The sequence below is a fragment of the Apodemus sylvaticus genome, chromosome 14, assembly GCF_947179515.1.
Source record: "Apodemus sylvaticus chromosome 14, mApoSyl1.1, whole genome shotgun sequence".
Classification (NCBI taxonomy): domain Eukaryota; kingdom Metazoa; phylum Chordata; class Mammalia; order Rodentia; family Muridae; genus Apodemus; species Apodemus sylvaticus.
In genome coordinates, this window is record NC_067485.1 from 8912225 (window position 1) to 8939253 (window position 27029).

At 47.7% G+C, this 27029-nt stretch overlaps 1 protein-coding gene across 1 annotated transcript in view; it reads left to right on the forward strand.

Annotated features, from left to right (window-relative positions):
• The first annotated feature begins 706 nt into the window (after window positions 1–706).
• The window catches only part of Slc28a3 (solute carrier family 28 member 3), a 56844-nt gene continuing 30521 nt past the window's right edge, over window positions 707–27029 (forward strand). Inside the window, exons 1-2 of the mRNA XM_052157451.1 lie at window positions 707–866; window positions 23168–23257. Of these exons, the coding sequence (XP_052013411.1) occupies window positions 756–866; window positions 23168–23257 (201 nt within the window). The 5' untranslated portion in view covers window positions 707–755. The remainder of the gene's footprint in view (window positions 867–23167; window positions 23258–27029) is intronic.

Genomic DNA, 27029 nt, shown 5'->3' on the forward strand with positions numbered 1-27029 from the left:
GAGGGCATCAGATCTTGTTAGATGGTTTTGAGCCACCATGTGGTTGCCAGGATTTGAACTCAGGACCTTCGGAAGAGCAGTCAGTGCTCTTAACCGCTGAGCCATCTCTCCATCCAGTATTAAACTTTATAATTCTAATTCTTCGCTAATGAGAAGCTACATGATCATAATAATGATGGGGGGGGGGACAAGGACGAAGAAGGAGCGATACAGTACGTGGGTCATTTAAAATACTAAGTATCTTAGGGAGTGAACAGTCTCATTCCACACAGGCGACCATCTCTGCAATTCTGTTCTTGGGGTTTGGGGATCCTCGGGGTGAAGCAGCGGCCAGTGAGGCCAGACCTGCACTTAATTCTCGACCTTTTATTGTTCCCACCCCCACCCCACCCCCCGTATCTCAAGTTTCTCCAGGCAGAATACAAAGTCACACATACTGTGCCTTCCACATGCAGCAATGACTGCCTGGCCCCCAACGCCATCCGCAGGAAGCAGGCGGTTTTGCAAAGGACTACAGAGAAAAACTGCGGTTCCCGTTGGTGATGAGAAACCTATGCTGGGCATCCCTGGAAAGAGGAAGGGGTGGGCGTGCTCAGAAAGAGGCCTCACTCCGCCCCTCTGCCCGCCCCGCCAGCCCCACCCCAACAGGTTCCCGCCCAAGTCATTTAAAAGGTTATTAGAAAGGTTTCCAAACTGAGGTAGCAGGTGGCCCTGTGACATAGCAGAGGTGGCGTTTGCTCTCTCTCGGGCAGAGGATGTCCAGGTCAGACCCGGGAAAGAATTCGGAGCCCAGTGCGAGCAAGCTGAGCCTGGAGCTGAGGCCAGCGGCCCCCAGCGACCAGGGCCGCAGCAACGAAGCCTTCCAGGTGAGCCGGGCCAAAGGGAACCAAGTAACCCCGCTGTCTTCACATCTGGCAAACTTAGGAACAAGAGCCGTGGGCTCTCTGAGCTGCCGCAAGAATGTTAATTCTTTTATGGGTACGCTTTAAGCCCATTCTTTTTTTCCGACTTGGACTGGTCTGTCTGGGTTGGTAAACCTGAAAAGTCTCTTTCAAAGTCTGGTCTTGAGCTGGACTGCCCTCCTCGCTCTGGAAACAGGCTGCCTTCCTCTCTCTCCCTTTCTCACCCCTGGACTGGGCAAGTTTCAGGATTTATCCTCAGGTTCCTTCCCCAAGACCGGGGCAGGGGAAGAGCAGGCACCTCAGCCCGCAGTGGAGGCTGCGGAAACCTGAATGGGTTCTCAGCCCCGGTGGAATGTGAACCAGAACCCGGCCCAGGATGGCTTACTTATGCAAAGCAGAGCCTCGGCCGCTGAGTGATTAATGCACCCAGTATCGGGGCTGGGTGCCACAGGTGGCCGGTCCCTGAGCAGTAATGCCCTGCCTGCCAGGAACCTGGATTTGAGTTGCTCCTTATTTGGCGGCGTGCAATACGAGAGTTTTGAAAAGACAAGGAAGGCTCAGCTACCCTTGGGTTTCCTGGGCACTTAATGGGCAGAGCACAATTTTTAATAACACAAGAAGTGGCAGGCAAAAGTACCTGGGTGAGCCTGGCCTCCTTCTCTATTACCTTTGGTCACAATGGCGCCCATCCCATAGTTTAATAGGTAAATTAAACTGATAAAAAACTGGTTGACGGGGGTGGGGGTGGGGGGGAGGGATCGTGTAATCTCCACTAGTGCTTTAAATTTCACACACTTGGGCAGTTGTGGCGCACACTTTTAGTTCCAGCACTTGAGAGGCAGAGGCAGGCGGATTTCTGAGTTTGAGGCCAGCCTGGTCTACAGAGTAAGATCCAGGACAGCCATGGCTACACAAAGAAACCCTGTCTTGAAAAGAAAATAATAACACGCATAGTGTCTCACAAAAAAACCGAGGCAATTCATCCACAGGCACAAACTCCAGGGCATGTGCGCAGTACCGTCTGTGTGTAGCGTGGAAGGCAAGCAGAAAGACAGACAGGAGCTGGGGCCTTAGGGTCCCAATAAATTAATGCAAAGTGATCAGAAGTGGTTGGAGAGTTTGTGGAAGTTAAGGTCATTGTCTCCAGGTTTATTTGTGCAGACTTGTCTCAGAACCATCTGTGCTGACATCTCTTCCCTGAGTTCGGGACTGGAGGGAAATCCGTGGGCTTCGTTAGGAAGACCAGGAGGGTGGGTGGAGGCTGCTTTCTCTTCAATGTCTTCAGTTCAACACATTCTAATGTGACACAGGCTTACTTGAAAGCTGACATAGCCTGACTTCTGTCATAAGCGTGAGGTGGGTGGGAGGGGGGCACCTCAGATGTGAGAGCTGCCATTCGGAAGAGAGCCAGGGCTGGTGTGGGAGACTGTCAGAATGAACACCGAAGTGATTTAGGGGGAAGGGGGATCTGCAGGAGGTCTGGGCCACCAGCAGTTTGAATATGCAGTCGGGATTCCATTTATTTAAATCCTGCTGCTCAATCACAGCGGGACATTGCCAGGTTTAGGCGTTCTTAGCCGGCTAGCCGAGCCCAGCAGTCCACCACGGGAGTTCACGCTACTCTTTCCGAAGCTTGTTTCACCAGGGTTTTGTAGGCCCATATTTATTGGGCAGAATCATTAAGTGCCCCCTTACGACGACGGCCGGCACTAAGAGGGAAGGGAGGCCAGTTCGCGGAGAGTGGAGACAGCCATAGCTTTTGCCCTGAAGAAGCAGGGCAGGACAGCAATCCACAGGAAGACACAACAGACGTCGGTGATCAGCGTGGAGGTGGGCTGAATCCATCGGGAACCATGAGGGCACCTTCGTGTAGTGAGGCTTCAGGGGGGCTGCCTGCTGCGCAAAGAGGGAGGCTGGTGGAGCCAGAGAGGCAATAGGCTCCGTAGGCTTGGGGGCATTAAGAGGGAGGAATTGGGCCCCGCAGTGGTGGCGCACTCCTTCAGTCCCAGCACTTGGGAGGAAGAGACGGGTGGATTTCTGAGTTCAAGGTCAGCCTGGTCTACAGAGTGAGTTCCAGGACAGAGAGAGACAGAGAGGAATTGGAGTCTGCAGTGGAGGTGGGGTAGGGTGTGGAGGAGGCTGATGGCCCCCACAATGTACTCCGAATGAGATTTGTGTTTAAGAGGAAGTCTCTCTCCACTGCTAGATTATTACAGATGCTTCTTGTGACCTTGTTGAGGTTGAGTGTGTGTGGAGACAAATGAGCTGCTTGCTCCAGGGCCAAGAGCCAGGGTGGGGACAGGGTGTGAGAGATGTTCCCTCTGAACTTCTGGCTTTCCTGTTAGATAGGATCAGAATGCTGTGCTATGTATGTCAGGGCTCTTGAGAAAACCCAATGTGTGACTACCACACTGTAAAGAAGTGTGTGCAGCACACAAGTACGTGCTCCGAGGTGCAGCAGCACGGTGCCTCTGGTATGGACAGTGCAGTTTTCTAGTCCAGGATGTGAGCTAGGAAGAAACTCCTCTTGTTTAGCAAGGGCATCAAAGAGAAGGACTGGTGCAGGGCAGAGAGCTCCGCTTGAGGCCCGTTGGTTGGGATTCCAAGTGTCTCCATCGAGGTATAGATCCACCAGTGAGGCTTTAGGAATGAGGAAGATAGAGGATTGGGAGAAGGAAGCAGAGAGGGTGGCCCACAGATGAGCAGAGTCAGGCAGGATGGGGAATAGGAGAGAGACAGCAGCATCACCGAGAGCCGAAAGGCTGAGAAACGGGGAGAACCAGACCCCGCAATCCTGGCTAACCCTGCTCCACTTACCGTATCCTCAGCCTCCAGCTATGAATACCGTACAACATCTGTCCTGCTTTTAAACCTTACAGCCAGAAGCACAAAACGCATCCTTTGTCTTCAAACATACAGAAATAGGCAGAATGAAGACAAAGGCTTCATGCCAGAAGGCTTCATGCAGGCCTCCGTGGTGGTTCTAAGACTTCGCAATGATGTTACAGATGACTCTTCAGTTCCCCACAGTTGTGTCAACAAGGATTCTGTAATGTACATATTAATGTGAACATACATGGTGTTGTCAGGTTGAAGCTCCGAAAACCACTATGGGGTTGGGCACACTCATATACCCTCCTGGAACACCAGAAACAACTTACTCTAGGTTGTGCTTAGCAGTGGAAACTCTGGGGCATTGAAATATATCTGTGCTTTTTGTGGTTGCTGCCTTGATGTTTTGTTTTGGTTAGTTTGGTTTGAGGCAGGGTCTTTTGTAGCCCTGGTAGCTTCTGACTCTCCATGTACTTGAGGATGCTGGGATGAGGGGTGGGTAGGCCAACATGCCTGAATTAAATGATGTGGGGTCAATGATAGCACTTCATGCGTGCTGAACAGGCACACCGCTGAGCCCAGATACTTTCAACGTCTGCTAAGAATGCCAACCCGGCTTCCTACACGGTCATGCCAATTTACACCCATCAGAAGGGCGTGAGGTCTTGTTTTTCCTCTACAGCTTCACCAGATTTCAGGTGGCTTTGTAAGTTCAGCCAGTCTGATGAGTGTGGCGCAATGCAATTCTACAGTTATCAATCAACACAACACACTGACCAGTTTTTTATGTTGCTGGGGGTTTTGTTGTTGTTGTTGTTTGCCAAGCAATTTTGTTGTACAAACATCCTCTTTCCACAGACCTGCACAGTGTAGACCACCAGCCTCTGGACTCACTCAAGTGAGATGCAGTGAGCAAGAAGTACAGAAGCCAGTTGTCAGTGTAGACAGCCTCCGTGTGGGTTGAAAGATCTAACACTAAAGCAGAGTACGACAGAGGGGCAAGAGAGACGGCTCAGCAGAAAAGATGGCTCCTGCCAAGTCTGGTGATGGTGACTGAGTTCCATCCATGGTGGAAGAAAAGGGACTATAGCAAGTTGTCCTCTGTCTTACACAGGTGACCCTCAGACCCTACGATTGCTCTGAAGTGGCTGAGCTAGGTGTGGTTGTATCTGTCCATAATCCCCACACTCAGAGGCTGAGACAGGAGAATCAATTGAGTTTGAGGCCAGCCTGGTCTACATGGACTGCCCTATGGTTCAGTGGTTGAAGGCTTGCCTGACACACCTAAGGGCCCTAGTAGTATGTCCAGCACCACAGACAATGACAAAACACAAACAAAAAGTTGGGTGGGACCCACTTAGGCAAGGCTTGGAGCAGGACCAGAGTGGGGAAATTCTCCTTGAGTCTGCACACAGTGCAGTGACTCAGTCAATGGGCTGGACCCAGCCGGGCAGGTCTGGAAAGCCTGCTCAGCAGAGATCACACTGGAGAGGTCACGGAAGTCCTGACAGGGATGAGGGCTGCTGGAAAGCAGGTGCAGATGAGTTCACGGTTGGGTGGAATCCCAGAGGCTCGGGGAGGAGGGGCGTCTCCGTATGGGGGTCACAGGCAGGCTACTCGGGGTTCTCAACGCTCAGGACAAGTTTCCCTGGAGCTGCTTTTCTCTTTTCCACACAAGAATTAGAACGCATGAAATGCAGGATGCTGACTTGCTGTTGTTGGTTGGTTGGTTTTTGTTGGTGGTGGTGGTGGTTTGGTTTGTTTTGGTTCTTTTTTAGTTTTATTTTGGTTTTTTGTTTGTTTGTTTCTTTGTTTCTTTGTGTTTACAAGATTACTTGTGTTTACAAGTTTCTCTCTGTAGCCCTGGTTGTCCTTCTGGAACTCAATTTGTAGACCCGGCTGGACCTGGAACTCCCGGATCCTCCTCCCTCTGCCCAGTGACTTTCAGGAAGGGACAGTTTATTAATATTTGTATTTAATCTTTGGCAGTTTCATACATACACATAATGCCCCTTGATTATATTCAAACCCAGCACCCCTCTCCCCACCTCCCTGCCGCTACAACATGTCAACCTGTCCTCTCTCGTCTTCCTGTCCGGTTACTTATTTATTTTGGTAAAGAGAGATTTTTTAAGTGTCTGCTGTTTCCTAAAATGGGCATGAGTGTGCCTACTCTAACTTACATCTGGGCAGAAAGAGCCCATGGGACTAAAGCCAGAATCACGTCTACGATGGCTCTCAGGGAGAGATCTCAGGCTTAGCCCTTGGGTTCAAACACTCCTGAAGTGATTCCTTCAGAGAGGAGCCTCTGCTCCTCAGGGATTAGGCCCTGAGCAGAGAACACAGGGCCGGCTGTCCTCACAAACGCCATTGGTCACCACTTCACCTGTCACAATGCATCTACGTCCCACTGGCACCCGTACTTGCATTTCTAAGTCTAGGTGCCTCTTTTCTTCTTTCTGTTTTTCTTTGTCAGACTATTAAACAGTTGTCGATTTTGCTGTTTTGAAACCGCCGCCGTTTGGTCTCATTGATGCACTCTATTGTTCCAGCTTCTGCTCTTGGGTTTCTCTGCTTTTGTGTCACCCAGGACCTTGCGTGTGTTAGAAAGCATAAAGCAGCGCCGGCAGACTCTGGCCCTTCCCCCCTCGGCATCCTCCATCCATCCAATTCCGTTCGCTGTTCTTTTCCTAGTTTCTTTCTGTGGAATTTTAGGTCATTGATTAAAGAGCTTTTTATGACTTATTCTATTTTATGTGTATGCTGCACGTATGTTTGTACACCACGTACACGCCTGCTGTCCTCCGAGGCCCGAAGAAAGTGTCAGACCCCCCTCGAATTGGAGTTGCTGTGTGGGTGCTGGGCGTCAAACCCGATCCTCTGGAAGTGCTCTTGACGGCTGAGCCATCTCTCCAGCCCATGATTTAAGATCCTTTTCCTTGGGATGCAAGCAATTACAAACTCTGAATTTCCCCTCTAGCCACTACTTTATCTTTGTCTCATGTATTTGTTTTTAATTTATTTTAAAACAGTGTTTACTTAGGGTTACGATTGCTATGATAAAATATCATGGCCAAAAGTAAGTTGGGGAGAAAAGGTTTGTCTGGCTTACACTTCCACATCACTGTTCATCATCACAGGAAGTCAGGACGGGAACTCCACCTGGGCAGGAACCTGGTGGCAGGAGCTGATGCAGAGGCCAGGACCACTCGCTTGTTCCTCATGGCTTGCTCAGCCTGCTTTCTTGTAGAACACAGGACTGACCGCCAGCCTAGGGGTGGCCTCACCCACAGTGGCTGGGCTCTCCCACACCAACCACCGATTAAGCAAATGTGCTACAGGCTTATCAACGCCTGATTTTTTGGAGGCCCTTTCTTTTCCAGTGGCTTTAGCATGCACTAAGTTAACACAAGCCTAGCCAGGACAGATGGGGTGTCACTATGGAGCCCTGACTTGTCTGAAATTCATGATGTGAATTAAGCAGACATGGAACTCAGAAATCCACCTACCTCCACCTCCAAATACCGGGACGAAAGGCTCATGTCTTCAGGCCAGCCGTAGATTTTTAAATAGTTCCCTCTCCCCCATTTTAGGAGGCAAGGTCTCACTAGCCCAAGCTGGCTATGCAGCTGAGGGCGGCCTTGAGCCTCTGGCCTCAGCCCGGACCTGAATCCTGCCCGGTGCTGGAATTTCCGGTGTGGCCACCACACTGGGTTTATGAGATGTTGGAGTTGGAACCCAGCACTTAAGGCCTGATGAGAAAACACTCTACCACCCCAGCTCTGACCCCCTCGATCCATATTCTCTAGTTGGGTGTTATTCTAGTAGAAATTCCAGGCTTTTTAAAAGCTCGATTTCCTTGAGCTTTCTGAACACATTTAAAATAGATAATGTGTTTGTTGACTAAACATGGACTCCCTCCGGGCATTCCTGCCCACTGCTTCTTTCCTCCGTACGAGCTATCACATCATCTTTTGTGTGTCTCGCAACTTTTCGTTTAAAATTGAGCTTTCTAAAATATAATGTGATGGTTTCTAAAAATTAATGTCTCACTCTTTTTTGTTTGTTTGTTTGTTTGGGGGTTTTTTGTTTTGTTTTTTGGGTTTTGGGGGGTATTGTTTTTTGTTGTTGTTGTTTTGTTTTGTTTTTCTGAGACAGGGTTTCTCTGTGTAGCCCTAGCTGTCCTGGAACTCACTCTGTAGACCAGGCTGACCTTGAACTCAGAAATCTGCCTGCCTCTGCCTGCCAAGTGCTGGGATTACAGGCATGTGACACCACGGCCCAGCTAATGTCTCACTTTTAATTAGTGTTTTGTTTATTTCATTTTTTTGTCTTTGAGACAGGGGTGGCGTGGGGGTTCCTTTGTAGCTCTGGCAGGCCTTGAACCTGTGATGAACTTGTTTCTGCCTTCTGAGCACTATGTCCTTTTTGGTTGTTTTGTGACTTGACTAAACTGTTTCTTTGTGATCAGTCTTCTTGGTCATGTGCTATGGTGATCATCCCAGGATTTCTGAAGCTCTTCCAAGCCTGCAGACTGGAAGGAGCATTTGCCTGGTGCTGACTCCTAAAGCACCGGTTTCAGATCACAAAGTAGGGAAGGGAGAGGAGTGGGTCCCCTCCCCACATAAACACACACACACACACACACACAGGTGCACGCGCACACACCTGTCTTTCAAAGTTCTTTTTGGACAATTCATTCCCAGGAGCTACAATAAACTTAAAGAGAGATTAAACAGTGGCACTTTTCTGGGGGCACCCTCATGTCTGCTCAGCTGCCAGCTTTTCTTTGAGGCTGAGGGAGTATTTTCACCAGACTGTCCTGTGTCTTGACTGACTCTCCAAGGCAGGATTTGAGAGAGCCTCTTTTTATAGGGGGAAAATTTGCAAACTGGGGGTTTTCGAAGGAATTTGGTGACAGAAAGACCTGGCAATCTGATTGTACAGAAGCACACAGCAGACAGATCATCTTGTCAGAATGTCTCAAGATATCTCAAGATTCCTTGGAAGAAACCCTTATCAGGGCAGAATTCATTCTAGGTGTGAGTCAAATGGCACAGGGCAGGGAGCATGCCAGGTTCCAGGAACAGTTAAAACACCTTCAACTTGAATGTCGCAGCAAACAGAAAAGAACCTGTTCTGACCTTATAACGAAATTGGCTTCTCACACTGAGACGGAGGCAGGCTGCCCACCCCAGGGATGCTGGGCAGGAAACTCCAGGCCTCTCCAGGAACCATTCTTGCTCCCACTAAGCCACTCTCCAGCCCTCAAACCTTTGCTTTTGTTTTGCTTCCAAGAGCCAACACTGTTTGACTTAAAGTGTGACCTACAAATTCAGCAGAAGTTTATTGAGCCTGTGTCGGCCATTAGACAGGAGCCACAAACAGAAGGCCACTGTGTGACTGTCATCACACAATGACAAATTGTACCATTCGGTGAGTGCAAAACCTATTACTGGCATAGGAGGTACACTCACCTTGCCTGGGAAATCAGGGAGTCGCTTTCCACCTGTGCCACGTGAACATTTTATATACACTTTAAGTCTTATTTAAGTTCATTCCATCCACAGACTATACTGAGCAACTATCCCAGGCTAGACAGAAGAAAAACACTGAGCACAGGGTGTTACTGCCCAAGCTATTTTCTATATTGTATTTTATGAAGAAGAATCAGTGCTAGACTAGGAAGGTAGGAGGGGTGAGAAACTGGAGATGGACAGGCTAGAAAAGGGAGGTAGACGCAATACAACCCATGTCCGCCGACGTATCTCAGGGCAACCTGCTCGCTACAAGATCCTGGCCCCACAATTCTAAAAATCAGTGAAATAATTAAATGTGAGTTTCTGTATTCTGTGCACTCAAGAACATTCTAGAATAAACTAACAAGGCCGAGGATAGTTAGGCCTAAAGTAATGGTATGAATTCTCCATGAAGTATGATCAGAAAGCAGCCTGCTAAAGAGGTGAGCTTTCTATGCCACAAGAAAGTGCCAGCTGCAGCCCCTGTAGGGCCCAGACGGGCAAATCCTGACACTGTGGGCCCTAAGTGGCATGTTAGCCTTAGCTCTCCATCTTTGGGAGAATAGCAGAGCCACGGGAGCCACGGCGTTGTGACCCAGGAGCCCCCCAGTCTTCCCTTTCAGCTTTATCATTTCAGAATTTTGTGAGCTTTACAGCATTTCAAAGGTTTCTCTCTGTGTGGCCTGGCTGTCCTAGAACCAGCTCTGTAGACCAGGTTGGCCTTGAACTCAGAGATCCAGCTGCCTCTGTCTCCCAGCTGCCCCCACCCCCACCCGCCAGACTTACAGGCTTGCACCACTACACCCAGCTTAAACATTTCTAATTAAAGTAACCAAATTCAGAGTTACCATCAAATCCTCTTGTGTCAGGAACACTTGAAAAGAGGAAGTTGGGAGCCCTGGCCTTGTTTGTAGGGCCAGGAAGCTTAAAAAGGAAAACCTGTCTCACCCAGTCCCTGGCCTGTACTGGTAAAGCAAAGGGACAAAGGAGGGAGCGCTTGGTGAACTCTGAGGGTCACCACTGCCTCTGAAGCCACTGAATGCTTCCTCTTGGCCCTTGTGGTCACTTCCTCATTCCCCAGCCGAGCACAGGCCCTCCTATCCGAGAGGAGGAAGAAAGTCCTGGGAGAGCAAAGCCAGGGCAGCCCAGGGGGGCGGAGGGGGGGCGGAAAGCCTGCCTGCAGTGCTCCAGGAACTGACTGTGCTCACTGTGGCAGAGACCTTGGCTGGATGTGACAAGCGGCCTCTTGCCAATGGAACAGGAGGACCTGTTCCAAACTTCTGGAACAAGAGGCACTGCAGATGGGAAAGAGAAAAGTCACACTCTAGGTAAGGCAGGCAGGAAAAGCAGAGGCTATGCAGGCAGACTTGAATCAGGATATGTGGATCTGCGCCCTACACACACACACACACACACACACACACACAAGTACAGGCATGGCACACATGCATGCACACAGAGAGATGCACGCACAGAGGTGCAAACACTCCCAACACATATACACAGATGTACACATACACATGTACACAAATACAATCCACACACACAGACATCTACATACATACACATGTACACAAATATACACAACCCCAACACACGCACACACACATACATACACTCTCAGCACGCATATACCCAGATGTACACATACACACATGTACAGAAATATACACAACCCCAACACACACATATACATACACATGTATGCAAATATACAACCCCAACACACACACATACACACATACATACACATGTATACAAATACACAACACACATACATACACATGTACACACATACACACATACATGCTCCCACGTACATACCACTCAGACAAGTTTCTTCTCTACTTGAGTCTCATCCAAAAGATGCCTCAGCAGTTAAGAGCAGGGGTCATTCCTCCAGAGGAAGAGGACCAGGCTCACACTAACCTCTACTGCCAGGATAGCCAATGCCGCTGGCCTCTGATGGCACCCACACTGACATGCACAGACCCACAGGCAGACCCACACACACGTGCAATTAAGAATACAAATAAATTCTTTAAAAACAAATAGGTGAGGGCTGGAGACATGGCTTCGCAGCTTAGGAGCACTTGCTGCTCTTGCAGGAGATGCAGATTCAATTTTCAGCACGCACTTGGTAGCTCACATCCATTTCCAGGGTATCTGATGCCCTCTTCTGACTTCTGCAGACACCAGGCACATACATGGTACACACACATACATGCAGGCAAAATGCTCATACATAACATAAAATTGGTAAATAAAGTAATTTTAAAAGTTTAGAAAAAGCCGGGCGGTGGTGGCACACACCTTTAATCCCAGCACTTGGGAGGCAGAGGCAGGCGGATTTCTGAGTTTGAGGCCAGCCTGGTCTACAGAGTGAGTTCCAGGACAGCCAGGGTTACACAGAGAAACCCTGTCTCAAAAAAACCACACACACACACACACAAAAAAAGTTTAGAAAAGCAGGTGAAAGAATGCCCCTCATTGTAGTCCTGTGGAGAAAGGAAAGGCCCAAAGCTGGAGCCCCTGGGGAGGCCCCCCCCCTTGCCACAGTGCTAGTGTTCTGTGAGAGGAAATTGCAGACATCAGCAGTGATCTCACACCACTTGGTACGTGCTGTTGGGTTCAGAACAGAGCAAGTCAGAAGTCTAAGTATGAAGTCACACGCCTCTTATATCAAACACTAAGGTCTGCTGATGTGAGGCCCAGGGTCCCCCATGTGACTCCCCGCCATGCTGAGCTTCGAGGATCTAGGCTGTCACAAACGCTCTACCACTAAGATCTGTCCTTAGCCTTCCCTTTCTATGTGAAGCCAGATCTTAATGAGGCAGGCAACAGTGCAGGCCTTAAATCTGCAATCCCCCTGCCCAGTCCTCTTGAGTAGCTGGCATTATCCAGGGAGAGGGAACCCTGACTGAAAATTTGCCTCTCTCCGATTAGCTTGCAGCCCTGTTTGTGAGGCATTTTCTTTGTTGAAGTTCCTCTCTCCCCGGTGTGTCAAGCTGACATCTGAAGCAAACTATCACACTCCTTTCTGCCTCCTTATTATTTAGGCAAATGTTTTTCTTAAACTTTTTCTGGTATGTCAGTATATAGCATGTGTTTCTGTTTAGTCCATATCTATTTAATCAGCAGCCCTTTGATGCGTGAGTACTTGTTGACCAAGTTAATTTAGAAACCCCTCACAAAAGAACTGTGTTGCAGATGTAACTTGAGCTCAGTGTCACTGAATATGCAATGCAAGTAGGCCCCAACTTATGACGTGTGTTTGTTATTTGTTTTTGAAAGAGGAGGGAAGGAGGATAGGGAGAGGACAGACAGACAGACAGAGAAACAGAGACAAAGAAACTCTCACTATGTAGCCCTAGCTGGTCTTGAACTTGCTACATAGACAAATCTGGCCTCAAACCAAAGTGTGATAACCATATGTCATCACAGAAGCAACAGCAATTTGTATGGTTTATGACCTGCTTCAAGAGGGAGTTACAGGCCAAGAGCGTCCGTGATGACTGCCACTGTCCCTTGGCACCACATGTACCCATCTGCACATCACCGATGACGTCTTATTCCCTCTCACTGGGGCAAATCACTAAGGCGCTGCACAGGCAATGTGTGCCTGGGGCCCCAGCACCTGAAGGCAGAGATGGGGGGAATGGTGTGGTCATGGCCCATCCTGTTACAGGAGATTTTTAGGGTCTAACCTGGACTTTGCCAAGCCCAACAAGTTAGATTCAGCCACCAGTCCCCAGGGTGTCGGTCAAAGATAAATGGTGACAAGCAGAGAAAGGAGACTTGTTAAAAAGGAGGGAACTCTGGGCCATCCATAGGAGGTGTAGGTATTCTTAAGGAAAGGGTGGGGGTGGTGTAATTAAGCACTCTGGCCAAGTGTGGCTCCGCCCATCTCTCACCCTTGACCTTCCTAGTGTCTGCTCTGCTCAGTCAAGCACAGAAATCTGCTATCTCTGCTATCGGAACTGTGTGAGGTCTTCTCCCATTCTGACTAGCTTGGGGCTTCTTCCTTGCCCCCTGCATGAGATTCCTGGAGCATTTTAAGTTCTGTTAGATAGTCTGAGAGCAAAAGTGTCTCTCTACTGCCAGGGGGTAGAAACCCTGGACACATAAGATTCTGTTAAGAAAGAGAGAGAGAGAGAGAGAGAGAGAGAGAGAGAGAGAGAGAGAAGAAAGAAGAGGAGAGGGGGGAGGGAGAAGGAAGGAAGGAAGGAAGAGAAAGAGAAAGAGCAGCATGGCTGGATCAGACAACACATAAGCATTCCTAAACGCAAACATGATCAGAAGCCTTAAAGGGAAAAGACTTCTCCCCATGGCTGGGTGTGGCAGAGCAAAAGGACAACTGTAAACAAGAAAGCCCACCTGTATTGCTCAGAAGTCCTCCTTTAATCTCCCTGGCATCTGGTGATTTGCTGGTGCCTGTTTCACTTGACAAACAATTACAGATACATCCAAGTTCATTCAAAGTAGCCTATGACGTGGCATCTTGAGCTTGCGGGCTATAGCTCACTGGTGGGACACTTGCTTCACAAGTACAACACCCTGGGTTTGATCCCTGCACCGGGAGGAAGAGGAGGAGGAGGAAGAAGTGAACAGGAACCTTGGGTGTCTTGATAGTTGTCATAGCAACTATAATTAAGCAATCAAATCTCTAATTTATGGTGCCAGAAACCCCACCCCTATCCCCCCCCCCCACGCCATACCCTGGTCCTTCACCTATCCACAGGTGCCTATCCCACACGTGCAGTTATTAGTTGTTGGAGGGATGAATGGGGATGCCCAGGAAGGAACTCAGAACACTTCTGGAACATTCAGAACTCAAGAGAAAGGACCCTAGCAAAACAGCAAGGGGAAGAGGGCAGTCAGAAGCCAGAAGAAAATACTCAAACTGTGACAGACCTCAGGTGAACAGGGGGACAAGACAAGGCCATTTTTTTTCCCAAAGATTTATTTGTTGTTTGTTTGTTTGTTTTATGTATGTGAGTACTCTGTAGCTGTACAGATGGTTGTGAGCCTTCACGGGGTTGCTGGGGATTGAATTTAGGACCTCTGCCCACACCAGTCAACCTTGCCCACTCAGCCCCTGCTTGCTCCAGTCCAAAGATTTATTTATTATTTTATGTAAGTGCACTGTAGCTGTCTTCAGACACACCAGAAGAGGCATCAGATCTCATTGCAGGTGGTTGTGAGCCACCATGTGGTTGCTGGGACTTGAACTCAAGACCTTCGGGAGAGCAATCAGTGCTCTTCCCCACTGAGCCATCTCACCAGTCCAAAAGGCCATTTTAAAGAGGACTTGGGCCTTATATGACAAAAGCTGGATTTAGGGACACAGATAACATTGAAACTCAGGAATGTAGGGAGAAAATCTAAGACAAGGAAACAGACATAAAAGCAGTAAGCTCAAAGAAAAGACTGGCTTCTTCAGCAAGGAAAGGTGCCTACCTGTGAAGTCTTGGCCTCAAGAGAAAAAGAATTAAGAACAGTGAAAATTTCGAAGGTGCACAGGAGGAAGGCTGTACGCCCATTTCCTGCCATACCAAAACAACAGAGATTGGGTTAAAATAAAAAAAAAAGTAACAGGGAGCAGGTAAAAGGAAAAGAAATAAATTCCTCACAGTTCTGGGGGCCAGGAAATGGGTCACGGGCCTCTGTGATGGGGCAGGGGAGAGAGCGAGAGAGCGCCCCTCGGAGTGACTTGTCAGGTGTTGTCCACTTGACATCAGTGATAGCCACCTGGGGAGAGAGACTCTTCACTGAGGAGTCAGACCCTGCAGGCAAGTCTGAGGGACACTTTCCCTGACTAACGGTTGATGTCCGAGGGCCCAGTGCACTGTAGGCAGGGACACAGGTGGAATCAGAAAGAGGGCTGAGCAAGGCACAGCAAGCAAGCGTCAACCTCCTGTGGTCGCTGCTTCTGTTCTTGCCGTGAGATTCTGCTTCTGCCTCCCTCCATGACGTACTGCGAACAGGACACATAAGCCAAATAAACCCTTTCCTCCCCAAGTTGCTTTCAGTGTTTGACCACAGCAACAGAGAGCACACGTTAATAATTACCAAGCCACTCTCTTGGTAAAGAACCTACTCTGGCAATAAATAAGGACATAATCCACTTATCATTGGATCCCTGATTATCTCCTAGAGGTCCCAGCTGTCAACTCTTTGCACTGAGGATTAAGTTTCTAGCACACGAACTCTCAAGCACACATTCAGACTGCAGCAAACTTGGGGCACATATTCAGACCATGGAAAAGAGGTTCAGAAATTGCCCATGGAGAATCACACTGTGTCTTTCATGGAGAGAAAGAGGCCCGGCCACACCCTTGCTCTCAGAATCAGCTGCTTGGTGCTGATAGCCCTCTCTGGTTCTGGTCCTCTCCTTTCAGAATGCATCTTAGAAGTTCTCGTGGGAAGATCTTCCTTTACATCAAACAAGGCAAGCTAAATCATACTGGGAATTAGAATCAGGTAGAAATCATTATATTCAGTCCAGCACAAATTATGGGCACAAAAGTCAACCAACCTTAAAAGAATGGGAGAGCGGGCATGGCAATGCCTACGTTGTCTTTCTCAGCCCTTGAGAGGAGGAGGCAGGAGGTTGTTGTCATGAGCTCTCTATGTAAGAAACAGACTAACATATTTGTGTCTTTCTGCAACAATAGACTTTATAGGATAACAATGTATCTACAAGGTAAGGTGTCCAATGGCAACACTTTACCACACAATGCCACTTTTCTTGGTAACCCTGCTCTGCCGGCTAGTCTAAGTCAGCTTGACACAAGCAAGAGTCCTCTGAGTGGAGGGGTCATTTTCTTAATTAGTGATGGATGGGGCAAAGCCTAGCCTATCATGAGTGCAGCCATACCTGGGCCGGTGGTTCTGGGTTCAGTAAGGAAGCAGGTGGAACAAACCAGTGAGCAGCACCCCCTGCTGTGGCCTCTGTGTCAGCTGTGCCTTCAGGTTCCTGTCCTGCTTAGATTCTCGTCCTGATGTGGACATGTAAGCCAATTAAACCCTCTCTTCCCTAAGTTGTTTTCAGTCATGGTATTTCTTCACAGCAATAGTAACTCTTATTAAGACACCTGCTAAGGTAAATAGAGGTTCTTTTATTTATTTATTTATTTATTTATTTATTTATTTATTTATTTAAATTTTTTGAAACAAGGTCTCACCATATAGTCCTGACTGACCTGGAACTCATTATATAGACCTGAATGGCCTCAGAAGTCACCTGTTTCTGCCTCCCAGGTACTGGGTTTAAAAATGTGTTTCTCAGCCAGGCAGTGGTGGCACACGCCTATAATCCCAGCACTCTGGGAGGCAGAGGCAGGTGGATTTCTGAGTTCGAGGCCAGCCTGGTCTGCAGAGTGAGTTCCAGGACAGCCAGGGCTATACAGAGAAACCCTGTCTCGAATAAACCAAATCCAAAGAAGAAGAAGAAGGAGGAGGAGGAGGAGGAGGAGGAGGAGGAGGAGGAGGAGGAGGAGGAGGAGGAGGAGGAGGAGGGAAGGAAGGAAGGAAGAAAAATGTGTTTCTCGAGAGCTAGCTATGTTTTAAATTTTTATTCGTATGTGTCATGTGTGTTTGTGTGAGCCTATGCCACATGGGTGCAGGTGCCCACAGAGGCCAGAAGAGCGCGTCAGGCCCCCTAGAGCCTGAATTCCAGATGGTTGTGACCCACTGCGATTGCTTGGAATGGAAGTCAAGTCCTTTGCAAGAGCAACAAGTGCTCTGAACCACTGACCCTCTTGTTTTTTGTTTTTTGGTTGGTTGCTTGGTGTCTGAGTGCGTGCGCAAGGCGTGTGTGTGTGTGTGTGTGTGTGTGTGTGTGTGTTTGGTTGATTTATGCCGCTCTGGCTGTCCTGGAACTCACTATGTGGACTCAGCTGGCCTCTACCTGTTTCTGCTTCTTGAGTCCTGGCATTAAGGGCATGTGCCGCCATGCCCAGCAATTAAGTTGTATTAATGTGTGAAGTTTGCTTCGTAAATTTTCCCATTTATAAATGGACAAGTGAACGAAAAAGCTCACTTGTTTGCTTTAAAGAAAAGGTAAAGTGATTTATCATAGAATTGTGGTTCTATGTTCTCAATGTATTAGCTTGGAAAAACAGAGGCCTTGCCTTATCTCAGTACATTCTCATGATAAATTTTTGCAGGTGTAAAATATAAGAAGGTTATTTACAAACCAATTTTATTTTCCTCTTTGAAAATAATATTTTACTTCCTTTCTTTTTTTCCTTAAGGTTTATTTATTTTATGTATGTAAGTTCAGGGTCGTTCTCCTCGGACACACCAGAGGAGGGTATCAGATCCTATTACAGATGGTTGCTGGGAATTGAACTCAGGATCCCTGGAAGAACAGCCAGTGTTCTTAACCACTGAGTCATCTCTCCAGCTCCGAAAATAATTTTTTAAGTTTTTTTGAACCTATTTTTATTTTGCGTGCATGAGTGGTTTTGCCTGCATGTATGTATGTGTACAATATGCATATAGTATTTGAGAAGTCCAGAAAAAGGCATCAGCTACACTGGAACCAGTGTTACAGACACCAGTGAGCCATCACACGGGTCCTGGGGCCTGGCTTGGTCCTCTACATGAGCAGTGAGCACCCTTAACTGCTAAGCCGTTTCTAGCCCTTATATTAATTCTTGAGCTAAAGCAGCATGCTAACATGGGCACAGGAATCTGTAGATAAAATCCTCAAGGGTTGTTGTATGCCTCCTTAAATCTTAAAATGATTCATTTATACACTAATTACAGAGAATTAAATATATCCTTAACACGTAGTAAAAGTTGCAAATCATTTGCTAATGGGTGTTATTTAATGCATTATATGGTAATAGCAACAGCAAGTTTTAAGATAATTGGAAAGGAAGGGTCATGTATTCACCAACGAGCAGATATATAATATTTGTGTGTGCTTTTGACATAACTTAAATGCAATACATTCACCTTGTGCGTCTCCTGTTTGTCCAAAGTGGTATCTCGTGCATAATTCTATACTGCTTAGGATATTAATACATCACTCATGAGTGAGTTTCTGTGTGAAGATTTATTTGGGTTTGAAATTATAGTCTTGTACTGGGCGTTACAGAGAGCGGCAACACAGCCACTGGTACAAATCTTTTATTTCTGAAAGTTAAAAACTCTTGTTGCTCCCTAATCAATATAAAGAAAAAAACAAAAAAACAGACAACCCAGCGGTCTACGCAGGGAGTGCATGGGGGATTCCGCATCCCTACAGCTTTAGCCTTCAGCTATATCCGGGCGACATCTAAGAATTAGTCAGTGGAGAGGCTGGATCCAGTGCTTTGGATATTTTTCCCCAGGAAGAACAAGGCAAGACACTGATATCAGGAGAATCAGTGAGGACAGATTTCACTCCGTAATTAGCTTCAGTTTCTCCAGAGGTGAGTGGGCCTTCTGAGAAAGAATGAGGTAACAGGGAGCGGTTCGGGCCCAGTCAGAGGTGTGGACATTGCAAAAAAGCAGGAAAGGGTAGGAGGATTTGCTAACCCGCAGTTTCTTAAGTCAGGCTCCGCCCCTGGCCAAGGGGGCGTGGCTGCCTTTCCCCACCTTTGCTGAGGCTCTAAATCTGCTCTGCACCGAGAAGCTGAGAAGCTTTCTCTCCACCTCCAGGGGGCAGTGGAAGGGTTTACTAGAGTAAGTTAGCTCTCCAACTGTTCTGAGGAGTTCAGGAGACTCCTCTTCTGCTCTGTCAGCTCTTAGAGGTCTCGGCAGTGGTTGTTGAGTCTCTCCTGTGGGAGAATGTGCCTAGAGACTACCTTTCCTCTGAGGTTAAGAGAAAGGTCAAAGGCTTAAAGGGCCCTGGCCAGAGTCCGGCCTTTGTCGTTAACCACTTCCACTTGCTGGAAACCGCACTGCCGCCCACACATCTGCATGCCCACAACCATCACGTCTGAGTTTGCCCTAGTCGGTCAGTCTGGAGTTCCTTTTGGGTTCTCAAGAGTGGCTGATTTCTCCATAGTCACCAAAGAAGCAACCACACGCCTCAGTTCAACAAGTGAGTTGTCTGCGGTTTTTTTTTTTAAGGTCCCAAAATATCTTTTATACTAATTCCTTTTCCTGTCACTATGACAGAATACTCGGTCAAAAGCAGTTTATGCCTATTGATGGTACACGCCTTTAAGCCAAACAGGGAGGTAGAGACTGGGTTCAAGGCCAGTCTGCTCTATACGGTCAGCTCTAGGACAGTCAGAGGTAGTTTATTCTGGAGCCAAATACAAGTGGCCAGAGCCGAGGAACAGAGATTTAGGTTACCCCAGACCCTATAACAGTTCCGTGGCGTTTTTATAGCAGCAAAGCAAACGCAGTCACAAATCAACACGCTCAAATACACTGTTGGAGTGTTCCAACTAGGTGACTGGCAGAGGCAGTTGGATTAGCTCTTACGGGAGAGGACCACAGTTAGTACATGACATTCTTATCTTCAGAGCAGGTCAGTATGTTGGTTCTTCACCAAGGCTAGAGGTAGAACTCGGGTTCCTAGCTTATAATATATTTTAACTCAGTTTAATTTAATGTGTATGAATGTTTGCCTTCTTGTATGTCTGTGCACACACACCTGCCCAGTGCTGATGAAGTCCAGAAGAGGGTATCAGATCCCTTAGAACTGGAGTTATAGATGGTCGTGAGGCACCATATGCATGCTGGGAACTGAGCCCAGTTCTCTGCAAGAACAGCCACTGTTCTTAACCACTGAGACATCTCCCTGGGCCCCCGGATCCCATTCTTTTGTCCAGAGATAGGAGCTTCCCCTGAGATCTCCATCTTGCTACATATTGTATGTGGGAGCTGGAACCCAAAACCGCTGGTGAGGGCGCAGTCTACTAAAGCCCGGTTAACTGCCTAGCCCGTTAGTACGTTAATTCCTGAGCAGGTCTGGCTCAGAGAGCCTGCTGAGATCAAAGTGGAGCTGAGGAGGCGGGGTTACCTCAGCTGCTGTCCGGACAGCTCGGGTGCAGTGGAGCCCCCCCAGTGGACACTGCGGAGCAACACCCTGGTGTAGGAGGCCACGCAGTTCACGTAAATATATATAACCGGGACTTAGGGATCCCAGTAGGGAAAAGCAACTCTGTTAGAGAAACCATGAAATAGACAACTAAGCAGAATGTCCAAACGGTTCACTTCCTGTTTAAGAGTCTAAATGATCACAGTGTTCGTGACACAGGGCTGGAATCTCCGCTCCTGGACGCCTGGGTCTCTTCCACTAGTCTTCCAGACTATATAGTATGCAGGGCTCCAGAGGCAAACCCAAGACTTCCCAATGCGCAACTAAGGTGAAGGGACTCCTATGTTCACAGATTTGTTCACTTATAATGGTTCCTTAAGGGGCTCTGACGGCTCAGAGGTTAAGAGAGCCGGGTCTCATGCAGAGGAGCCATTCGGTTCTGAGCACCTCCAATTCCACGAATCTGATGCCCTCTTCTGGCCTCCATGGGAACTGCGGACATACATACATGTAGGTGAAGCACCCACACCTAAAACAAAATAATAAACAAATAGATTTTTGAAATAGGATTTAGCTGTGTAGTCTTGGCTGTTCTGGAACTTACTTTGTAGACCAGGCTGGCCTTGAACTCACAGAGATCCACCTGTCTCTGCCTCCCAGCTGGGATTAAACATGTGAGACACCACACCTGGAAAACGTCTTAAATAACTACGTCTTAATATATAGATGCATTACGCAGGGAATGGGAGGGGGAGACTTCAGCATAGGCTCGGGGAAAGCACTGCTACCACACTCACAGGGTCCAAGAAGAGAGAACACCCATAATACATTCTTTCCCCCACCTCAGGGGGTTATTTTAAACTATTAATAAGGTGTATATACACTCTATCAGAAATATGTTTTAACATCTTTTAAAGTTTTATTTATTCTTATGCATATGAGTGGTTTATGCCCCCCTTGATTGCTTAGAAACATACACGTGGTTCCTACAACTCCCCCACTCATTTGGTGTCCTGTGAGGTTTTACCCTGAGAACTGGGACCTATAAGGTGTTAGGTACAGAGGTGTCAGTAATCTGTTTAATAAATAGAATGAAATGTTGGCTAATACATGGTTAGAAGTTTCTTTTATAGACCCGCAGTTCCAACTTAGAACAGGGAAAGAGAAAATCTGGCTGTTTACCACCCACACACCCACACGCACAATAACTCCCTTTTCTGTTTTAAATCCTCGAGCTTATTTTCTTCCTGGAAATACAAAGACCACAAAGCTGTGACTCCACTGGACAGAACAATCGAGAATACAGGGGAAACACACCCAGGGTTCTTCTGTGACCACGCAAAACAGCATTCACTCCACCCCCAATAGCACTTTCCATGTTCACTGACTTAAAACCAAAACCCAATCTCATGCAGCAAAGATTTCTGTTGCTGCCAGCAGGGGGCATCAGAAAGCTGCAGTTTAAAACAGAAAACTGAAGCTGGCTCAGAGAGAAAACCTCAGGGTTCTGCAGAGAGCCAGAAAGAGCACACTGCTGTGTGACTAGATGCCTGATGTTCAGGGTGATGTGACCTGCTGAGGGTCGCACATGTAATTAGAGATCGTTTATTCACTCCCGTAATTCAGCAATTACAATGACAACGGACTGTTGCTTTCAACTTAGTGTTGAGGAATATGTAAGAATCCATGAATGCAGGTAGAGTGCCGAGGGCTACACAGCCTCGGTCGGTTCTGCCCTCTTTCCGTTCTCCATATAAACATACATTTCCTCCCATACAACTACCAGGAATTCTGGGGAGCCAGCCCCATCAGAGGTACCACACGTTACAGGGAGATTGGGGTGCCCTCTTGTGGTGTTTTTTTTTTTACAAGAGTAATAACCTCTTTTATTTTCTATATTCTTTGTTTACATTCCAAATGATTTCCCCTTTCCCAGATCCCTCTTGTGGTGGTCTTAATCTCCTTAACAAGGAGTGGTGGTGCATGCCTCAATCCAGGACTCAAGAGACAGGCTGTCAGATCTCTATTAGATCAAGGCCAGCCAGGGCCACACAGTGGCTCCAGGCTTCAAAGTAAGAAAGGAGGAGGCAGGGGCAGGAAAAGGGAGGAGAAAGACAGAAAAGGAGAAAAAGAAAGGGCAGAAGGAAAGAAAAATGGAGGGAGGGAGAAGAAAAGGGAGAGGGAGAGAGACTTAAGAACAGACCCACAAGGACGATTTTTATTGGAGTTTAAATTTAAATAACTCCGGGAGAGCAAACTGTAAATCTCAGCATCTACCCGGCAGAGAGAGAAGCAGCCATGGCAGCTTCGAGGTGAGCAGCATGTGGGCAAGCAGCCACTCTGACAGAAGGGAACTTCTGAGAAAGAAGCAGGAAGTGTTAGGGAAATCATGGGCAGAAGCACACCACACACACACACACACACACACACAAAGATGGAGCAAGGTTTTGCTTCTCAGAATTATTCAGACTTAGGAAGCTGCAGCACTGGAACTCTGTATGCGCCCATGCTAGGGCCTGGAATTCTGGGAAGGACAAGTACACGATCGCACTAAAGGGATAATTATTTCTTCTATCGATTGAGCATGGCTTAAAGGTGGATGGATCTGCCTTCCGGAGGGGTGACTGACCAGCCCAGGCGAAATGTTAGGACCCCAACCTGGTACTGGTTGTCCGTATTCACAGTGCCTCGGGGCCTAAGGTGGGACGGTGCTGTCTTTCCTCGGCGTGCAACACATGGATCGTTCCCATCAGAGCAAAACAAAGCACGATTCACCTGCTTCCTTGGGCCCATGATTCCCTCCCCGGCGGTTCCTTGAACCGGGTGCCTCTTCTGAACACGGAGTCAGGGCTCTTCCGGGAATCTTTGCGCAAGGGCACTTGTGTTGGGCTCTGACGTGATGTTTTTCACTCTGCTTTCTTCCTTAGGATGAAGACCTTGAACAGCAGAACACTCCAGGAAACAGCGCAGTCAGGAGCAGAATTGTACAAAGTGGGGAACAAGGATTTGCCAAACAGGTAGGGTGGGTGTGGAGGATAATCGAGGCCCTGTTACTGTGGAGAAGCTGTGCTGCCTGTGTGTCCAAGGCAGAGCCAGAAAGAAAAGATTTCACTTTTGCAGACCACAGCCTCAGACTTCCCCGAAAGGGAAATCATCTCGAGGCGAAAGGCCTAATTTTAGGCAAGCATGGACCGTCATCTCTGTAGCCCCAGTTACTCAGAGGCAGAGGCAGGAGCCAGGCTAGCCTGGCATGGGACTTCCTGTCAAAGATGAAAAGCACCAGTATGCTAAGGTAGGGGAGGTAAGCGAGACGCCCCTCCCTTGTCCCATCGAGCCTGAGTCCTTCGGAAGACTTTAGCTTGCTCCGGTCTTGGAAGCTTGGGGGGCGGGTGTTGGGGTTTTTGTTTTACAGATTTATTTATTTATTTTTGTTTTGTTTTGTTTTTGGTGTTTGCTTTGGTTTGGTTTGGTTTTTGATTTGTTCGAGACAGGGTTTCTCTGTGTAGCCCCGGCTGTCCTAGAACTCACTCTGTAGACCAGGCTGGCCTCAAACTCAGAAATCTGCCTGTCTGTGCCTCCCAAGTGCTGGGATTAAAGGCATGTGCCACCACTGCTAAGCTATTTATTTATTTGTTTGTTTGTTTGTTTGTTTATTATAAGTATACTGTAGCTGTCTTCAGACACCCCAGAAGAGGGCATCAGACCTCATTACAGATGGTTGTGAGCCACCATCTGGTTGCTGGGATTTGAACTCAGGACCTCTGGAAGGGCAGTCAGTGCTCTTAACCACTGAGTCATCTCACCAGCCCCCATGGGGTTTTTGTTTTTATTTTATTGGGTTTTTTTTTATTGTTTGTTTGGAAGGGACAGGGTCTCGTGTGACCCAAGTTAGCTTTGAAATCAGTATGCAGCAGAGGATGACCTCGAACTCCTGTCTGTCCGGCTTCAGCATCCCGAGTGGTGGGATTTACGGGCGAGGACTACCACATCTGGCAAGAAGCTCTGTGCTGCTTCTATTAGATTTAGGCAGAATTCCTTCTGCTGCTGGGGAAAAAACAGAAACAAGTAATTGTTCATGTGGATCGCCCTTTGAAAAGCAGTCCTAAAGAGTGCCTAAAACTGGGAAGATTATCGCAGCAAAAACTGCGAAAGGGGAGAAAATCGGTGCACCTTGGAGCACAGCCCGTGTTTATGCAGACAGTCTTGTGCTGTCGCTATGGGGATCACACCATTCATCTTATTTACTGTTTATCTCATTTAATATACTGTGCAGTGTCTGTGCAGTGGGTGTCCTCCGGCAACCAAGCTAGTCCACACGAAAATCGCGCCTACAGCAGCTTTTGTTCACAATCGGAAAACGCTGGAAGCCTCCGAGATATCCACCCGTAAAACTGAAAATCCACAACCAAACCAGATAGGGCAATGTTTTTTCAGAGCGGGAAAGAAACAAGCAGCCAAGTCATAAGTAGGACTAGAGGAGCCATGCGTGCATATCACGGAGCGAAAGAGTCCAGTTTAAGGGGCTGGTGAGATGGCTCACACTTAAGAACAGTGACTGCTCTTCTGAAAGTCCTGAGTTCAAGTCCCAGCAACCACATAGTAGCTCACAACCATCTGTAATGAGATCTGACACCCTCTCTTCTGGAGTGTCTAAAGACAGCTACAGTGTACTTACACATAATAATAAATAAAACTTTGGGCTAGAGTGAGCAGGGCTGGAGCGAGCAGAGGTCCTAAGATCAATTCCCAGCAACCACATGATGGGTCGCTCACAACCATCTGTACAACTACAGTGTACTCATATACATAAATGTAAATAAATAGATCTTTAAAAAAAAAATCCAGTTAAGATGAGGACAACCTGCACCACGCCAGTAGCATCATCCTGAGGAAAAACAGGCAAAACCTTAGAGGGATGAAGAGAGAGCGGTTTCCAGGGCTCAGGGAGGAAGTGGGGTGAGCAGCAGGGCTCTTAGGGCACCGTGAACATGCTGTACAACACTACAGAGGTGTTGGAGCATGCTAGAAAAGGACCCTTGTATTAGGGTTCTCTACAGGGATAAAATTTATAAAATGAATTTATGGGGGTGGAGGGGTATTGGACTGGGTTACAGGCTCTGGGCCAGCTAGTCAAACAACGCTGGAAGGTCCAAGAATCCAGGAGTTGTTCATCCAGGAGGCTGAATGTCCCAGCTGGTCTCCGGTGTACACTGGAGTCCTGAAGAAGTAGGCACAACGCCAGCGAAGGAATGCGTTTGCCAGAGAGGGAACAAGCAGGCAGAGAGCGAGCTTCCTTCTCCCGTGCCCTTGCATAGCCTACCAGCAGAAGGCGTGGCCCACATTTAAGGTGGATCTTCCCACCCCAGAGATTCAGATTAAAAATGGGTCTTCCTATTTCAAATAATTTAATTAAGAAAAAAATCCCTCATGGTGTACAGGAGCCACTTGGGTTTCTAGATGTAAAAAGCGGACAACCAAGAACAGACGTCATAACCATGGAGGTGAACTGTGGGATTTGTGTGGTATGGGACCCTCAGTGTAGTGGGTTCATCTGAGGAAGGGCCGTGTGAGGGTATATGGGAAATCTCCATGCTTATAGCTTATTTTTGCTGCAATTGCTATCAAAGGTCTGCTTTTTTATTTTAATTGTTTCACAAAAGAACAAAGCAAAACTTCCCATTTCACAACTATTACAGGAGTGTGCAGGCTGAGCAGCAGCTGGGCTGGCAGAGGTGGGCTTCGGGTAATGCCGAAGGAGGGTATTCAGGAGGAATGCGCACAGAAGCTGAGCAGGGAGCGGTTGCCGAGGGTGGCACAAAAGGAAATGAACAGAGGCCGTACTGACCGGGAAACGGAACATCACCCAGGATAATGGAGTTGAGGGTGATTTGGGTGTCCATTTTAAAAGTTAAGAAAGAATCAAGCAGGGCTGGAGAGATGGCTCAGAGGTTAAGAGCACTGACTGCTCATCCAGAGGTCCTGAGTTCAATTCCCAGCAACCACATGGTGGCTCACAACCATCTGTAATGGGATCTGGTGCCCTCTTCTGGGTTGCAGGTGTACATGCAGGCAGAACATTGTATACATAATAAATAAATCTTAAGAAAGGAAGGAAGGAAGAATGAAAGAAAAGAAAGAATTAAACAGAAGCATTCCATAGGTGGCAGATGGCTTGGGACATACTGAGAACACAGAACATCACAATCATTTAATTTAAATATTTACCAAATTGCTGGCCAGGCTCTATGCCAAGTAGCGGTAAATGGACAAGGAGCTGGAGAGATGGATGGATGGATCAGCAGGTAGGAGCGCTGGCTGCTCTTGCTGAAGGGCCTTCTTGCCATTCCCAGAATCTACAGACAGCTCATAACCATCTGCACCTGGGCTCCACAGGACCCGATAACCTCTTTTAGCCCCTGTGGGCATTGCATGCACATGGTGCATACACTTGCAGGCAAAGCATTTATACATGTAAAATAAAAGTAAGTAAATCTGTTTTTAAAAGAAGATGTAAGTGGCCAGACACTCCTCCACCCCTGACTGTGGTGTCTGGACCTTGGACTCAGCCTCTTTTCCTATGGTTCATGCCTTCCTAGTTCTTGAGGACCTAGAAAACACAGATGACAAAAGGCAGAAAGAATACCATCTGGCTTGGGTGTGCTATGTGACATGTCATCTTTGGTATCTTTTGGGGTCGGATGTTTTAAGCACCGAGGGTCAAGGGTCATTCTGCACATGGCCAACGTACACCTGAGTACTCCCCAGCTACATACAATGACAACGTCACCA